Below are 5,798 nucleotides of genomic sequence, written 5' to 3'. Positions count from 1 at the left end.
TGCATCGAAGATTTCCAGCGTGGCAGGTATGCTTTGATACCCTAATGCACACATCAACTACCAAAAGTGAGAAACTTGTCACTGTTTGTCAGTAGAAAATGTAAAGAAGAAACCAAAGTGAAAATGTTAGGTTCTACAGTGAACAATTCACAGCACCACAATGATACCTGATATGCAAGTGCTAAAAACTCTGGCTGCCTGTGCCAAGCTGTCACGAGAGAACTGCCAAACAACTCAGGCAAAGACGTAAGATAGGAAAGCGTGACAGATTCATCAGATGCCAAACATGCGTTTCAAAGTTATACCAACCAGCAGCGGGCAGCAAGCTTTTCTGGTATCCAGATGGAAGACTGCTAGCACTTAACAAATCAAGGGAAGAATAACAAAATATGAACTAGTGAGAATAAAACTTATCAGGGTCACCAAACAACAGAGCATTAAAGTGACATAACATGGTAATCTCAAATAATAACATGAATAGATATCATAACAAAAGCATTAGTAAAAGGTTCCTTGAAATAGTTCTTGAAGATGGAGATAAAGCAAATATTCTGATGCCTGCTGAGCCAGTAATGCTTCATGCCCTTCTTAATCATGTAGCCTCTGCAATGGTCACAACAGCACACAGCAAGGTTAAGATGTGAGTCCCAAACTTCCAACAAGAAATAAATCAGGTTGGTATAAGCTCCGAGAAACATCAAGCCTGCCAAAAGAGTTGAGACAAAATAGAAAAGGTGAGGTTGAGTTAGTAATCCCAGCATTGCACATGAAAACGAGGGGGAAAGGCATAGACAGAAAGTAAACACATAGTTTATTGAGAAAATTCTGTATAAACCATACTATGGTTCCAGGTGGAATTTGTTTCTCTGCCATGATCAATAAATAAAAAAAAAATCTAAACATCATATCCTATCAAACTGAATGCTATCTTGCAAAATTTTGAAAGTTTTATTGACTTCCTTACCATCCTAGACAAGCAATGAGCATGCTAGTCCTGTCCTCATTTAAAAAGAAGATAACAAGTATCCTCAATGAGAGGATAGATGAAAATTGGCATTGGGTACAACATGGTTTGATAAATACCAACATCCGAAACCATGCTCGTCCAAAAAGAAAGTAAAAGAACTTCACTGCTGAGCAACTCTTATGTTTTCAAAAGTTTTTGCAGTATTAACTACATCATTGGTTAGCATTATGTTTAGATTCAGACAATTATTGCAGTGCAAATCACATTCAGGTCAAGTCACACCAAAGATTGGATCGCATGAAACTATTAACAACCAATTAGCACACAAAGTTCAAATGGCCAAGTTTATGCAGTAATAGTATATTGAAAGACATGAAATAACTGAAACATGAGTTTCCAAGTGAAAGTTCAGTAAGTCATGTTCCTCAAGATTATCTTCCAAGACCCCATTGGTACCACATGCAATTAATAGAGGAACAAAAAAGGATCATGTTAAGTTACCTTTGCCTCTGTTGGAAGAGTTACCCCAGTTTGGCTCACATCACTTCATCTCTGACATAAACTTGTCATACTCTGCATCAGCACCATAGGTAGCAGTAGGCTGGTCGGTGGTGGAGGACAAAGGTGGTGGCGGCGGCGGTGCATTGTGGGTGGCCCATGGTGCAGTTGCAATACTTTGAGCTGGATCAACACTAGCTGGTGGTGGTGGCGGCGGCGGTGCATTGTGGGTGGCCCATGGTGCAGTTGCAATACTCTGAGATGGATCAACACTAGCTGGTGGTGGTGGCGGTGGCGGCGGTGGCTGAAGTGGTGTCACTACAGGATAATATGGAGCATAACTATAAGGTGGTGGAGGGTACATAGGTGGCACATTTGGTGCACCAGAGGATCCATATACTGGAGCCGATACAGGTTGAGTGGGAGCACCAGAACTAGGTGGTGTTACACCCGGAGGGTAGTTCTGTGCTCCATCACTTGATGGAGCAGTGCCTGGTGGAGGGACCAGAGCTGGTGGTGGTGGGTACTGCACACCATATGGAGGTGGGGCAGTCTGGCCTGGCGGAGGAGGTGCAGAGTTATACATGCTGGAGCCAGGTGGTGGCGGAGGATATGAAGCATATTGAGGTGGCTGCCCCCAAGGCACTGGAGCATAACTCCCTGGAGGTGCTGGCGGTGGTGGTGGTGCCCCCATGTAGGGCTGCGAGGAGTATCCACCAGAAGCAGGAACCATATGAGGATATGACGGTGGCAATGGAGCGGCCGGTGGACCAGTTGGAACAGCTGGCTGCGGTGGCTTGCCCGCAACTCTAACTGCAATAATTCTCCCTTCAAGATGGTGACCGTTCATCGCAGCAATCGCTGCATTAGCTTGTGAGACATCATCATACTTGACAAATCCATATCCTTTGCTCTGCCCTGTATTTCGATCCTTGATCACCTTTGCCATGGCAATATTCCCATAGTGCGAAAACAAACTGATCAGCCCCTCATCATCCATTGTAGGTGGCAAGTATCCGATATACAGATTTGTCTCATCATACTCTTTCTTGATCCCGTTTGCCCAAGTGGGAGCCACACTGCCACCAGCAGACCAAGGAGGGTTATTCCCACTACCAGTGGTAGAACCACCGCTACCACCGCTTCCTGTAAGAGCCAACATCGGACCACTAGATTTTGTCATCGACTCAGGTGCACTCCCACCACCAAGCTCAGCCAGGAAGTTCTGGTACTCATCATCCATCTTCTTGCCAGCCGTGCCCTTCATTGGACAATCAATCGTCGGGTGCCCACCGTCCCCACAGATATTGCAATGCACGTCGCTCTTAAATGTGGTCCCCTTGTTGGGGCACGCATACTGCCGGTGACCAGGCTCTCCGCATGTCCTACAATACTCATCGTCCCTAATCGTCCCATTGAGCGCGGCGAGCTCCCTCAGCTGCTGCCGCTTGTGCTCGTTCAGTACCTCATCCACCGGGGTGAGCAGCTTCTCCACCATGCCAGCTGCGGCATCCAGAGCCTCCTGAGTCTCGGCCTCAACTAGCACGTGGAGGTCCTCGTTCTCGCTGGGATCCGGCTTAAGGTCCCTCTTCTGCAGCAGCTTCCCTTCCTTAACACTGCCCTTCCCCCGGATGACGATCTTAGCACCAGTCTCCTTCTCCATCCGCTTCTGCGTGTTCCCACGAGGGCCGATGATGAGACCGATAAAGTTGTACCCGGGGAACTCCTTCATGGGAATGTAGAGCTTCTTCTGGAGCTTGGGTGGGCGGTAATCGGAAGGGGGCTTGAAGGCGGGGTTGCGGCGGATGAGCTGGGAGATGATCTCCTGCCTCTCGCGGTTGAGGCGCTCCCTGGCGCGGTACTCGCGGGTGTTGATGCGGATGCCGAGGTTGTCGTAGACGGGCTCGGGCGAGGGCGAGCGCGCGCCCTCAGGGCGGTCGTCGAGGGGCAGGCCCGACTGGAGGAGGCGCGAGATCTCGAGGAGGCGCGCGTTGAGGGCGTGCACCTCGGGGTCCATCTCGGCGGCGAAGTCCTTCATGAAGTCCGGTAGCGCGATGGTGGGGCGGGGCTCCTCCTCGGCCCACCGCGTCTTGCGCTTCCGGCCCCCGGTCCCGCCCTCGCCGCCGGAGTTGGCGGCGGAGTCGTCGTTGGACTGCTCCCAGCGGCTGCGGCGGCGGCGGCGGGAGGAGGAGTCCCCGGTGCCCGCGCCGGGGCCATCGCCGTTGTGGTGGGGCTCCGAGGAGGCCTCGCGCGGGGGCTCGGAGGAGGCGGCGCGGGGTGGCTCGGAGGAGGGCTCGCGCGATGGGGAGCGGGCTAGGGTTTCGGCGGATGCCATGGCTGCGGCTGCGGAGGGGAGGGGAGGGGAGAGGCGTCTCGACTTGGAGTCTTGGACTCCTTTGGGGAAAAGAAATAGAGATAGGTCGACGCGTGCGCTGCAGACCGGTTGGTTTGTGTTCAGACCGGACCGACCTGGACCGGACCGGCCTGACTCTTCGCACTAGATTGGGCCTCAATCCGGTCCAACGGGTTAGATGGGCTAGATTACTCTACCCTATCTTTGTTACATGGGCTTGCGAAGAAATCATCCCCACAAAAGTCTAAAACTCTGTTACAATGGGCCGATAACATTATAAGTTTCTAAACTGTCAAAGCCAATCCCATCCCTTGTTCATGCCCATCCAATCTCTTGTACAAACCAAACAGGCCTTAAACACTATCACAATTGTGCAAAACATATCACAAAAGTTTGGCGTTAAAAATCAAATTGTTTCAACTTTGAAGTTATCTGAGTTTTGAGACTCCAGATTAGAATTTGTCATACATTGAAATTTAAAATCGATACCACTAAAAAATGTAACAATAAATTGAATTTAAGCACAAATGATAACTGCAACAAAATGTTTAAATGAAATTGTGATGTAGCATATAGCTTCTGCTAATTGCCATAGCTCTTTCAGCTACGGCGGCGCAAAACTATGATGATGGCTATTTGAAGCACTACTCAATTGGATGATAACCCAGGTGAGAAAGAAAATGACGTGCACTCACATAACCATTTTCTAAGACCACAGTCTAGGTCATTATCTCCTTGATCACTCTTTCGATTCTTATCCTTCTTTATTCGTCTTTTTTCTTTACACCGGATGACTCTTTCAATTCGACGTCAAACTTTTTCCGAATACAACAAGGTCGATCAAAGATGCACATATGATTACTTTCCTGTCTTTTCTGTGCTCCAACCACCCAAAACTTTCTTACCCATGGGCCACACTAGTTTGACAAAAGGAGTTAGAATACAAGATTAACGCATGATCTGAAGTGTAATCCATCTACCACACCAAACCTGCAAGGATTGCGATTATGGCAATGCAATCCACATCGGTTGTGCTTATCCGAGTATAACTATTATGGATCTGTCTGATAATGGCGAAGCTGGATAAGTATCTCACCAACTCTTGCCAAGAAAGAACATGCTGTCAGGTATGAGCTGACAACAGAGTAGTACATGTTTGCCAGATCAGTGGTTGTTAGGTCATAGCTGCTTGACATCAGATTTCACTTTGCTTGTGCAAGTGTTAGTCGTGAAATGGGCAGTGTCTGTTCTGCTTCTGCAAGCTTCCACCATGACGAGATCAAGCCAATGGACTTAGGGTTCGTGTTGGGTACAAAGAGTCAATGGATTAGGGTTCGTGTTGGGTACAGAGTGCCTTTCACCATATCGAGAGCGACTCAGTTAAGAATCATTAGAAGAAAGGGGTGAGAGAGAATTTGGCAGAGAGGTCAAAACATGCTTCATCGGTAAGAATAGTGGTTCAAAATACGGAGGCTGAAAGCCATTTACCGTCAGAAACCATAAGTTTGATGTCAAGTCTGTTTGTAGTTTCAAATTGAAGAAGAAGAAGAAGAATAGAGAAATCTTTCTTAGTTATGCTCTATTTTAGCCAACTTCGAATGAGTTTATCGGAATTCTGAACCGTTTCTGCAGATATACAGTCTGGATATTTTTCTTCTTTTGAGGTGTGTAGTCTGAGTCGTTAGAATGCTGCAAACTTGGAATTTGCCTTTGCTCTCGGCCTACTGTCGTCCAGCTCGACGTGGGCCATAGATGGGGCCCTCATGTGTGCCCTCACCTGCTTTCTCTCCATCTGGGCCCAGCGTGTGCGTATAGAGTGTTGGCATGTTGCGCTTTACCATACCAACTCCTCTTTTCTTTTCTTTTTTTCTCTGAGACATTGTCGATCAGCTCACCTGATGCTGCTCGGCAGTTTCCTTGGTGAAAACAGAGAACGTTAGGTTCCGGACGAGAGGAAAAGGAAAAGGAAAAGAAAATACA

The 5,798-nt window shown here is 48.1% G+C and overlaps 1 protein-coding gene across 2 annotated transcripts; it reads right to left on the bottom strand.

Moving 5' to 3' along the window:
• Window positions 1–373: 373 nt before the first annotated feature.
• On the bottom strand, window positions 374–3,864 carry LOC133889284 (splicing factor-like protein 1). Of its 2 annotated transcripts, none has more exons than XM_062329794.1 (2): window positions 1,469–3,864; window positions 374–703 (listed from the first exon to the last, which is right to left on the bottom strand). In XM_062329794.1, the coding sequence occupies exon 1, from the start codon at window positions 3,798–3,800 to the stop codon at window positions 1,509–1,511; it is 2,292 nt and encodes a 763-aa protein (XP_062185778.1). In that variant the 5' UTR covers window positions 3,801–3,864; the 3' UTR covers window positions 374–703; window positions 1,469–1,508. The 2 variants fall into 2 exon arrangements, with proteins under 2 accessions (XP_062185778.1, XP_062185779.1); XM_062329795.1 differs by having other exon boundaries at window positions 374–603.
• Window positions 3,865–5,798: the final 1,934 nt, after the last annotated feature.

This window comes from Phragmites australis, chromosome 13, assembly GCF_958298935.1.
Source record: "Phragmites australis chromosome 13, lpPhrAust1.1, whole genome shotgun sequence".
Taxonomy (NCBI): Eukaryota; Viridiplantae; Streptophyta; class Magnoliopsida; order Poales; family Poaceae; genus Phragmites; species Phragmites australis.
This window is presented reverse-complemented; position numbering and strand designations above follow the sequence as displayed.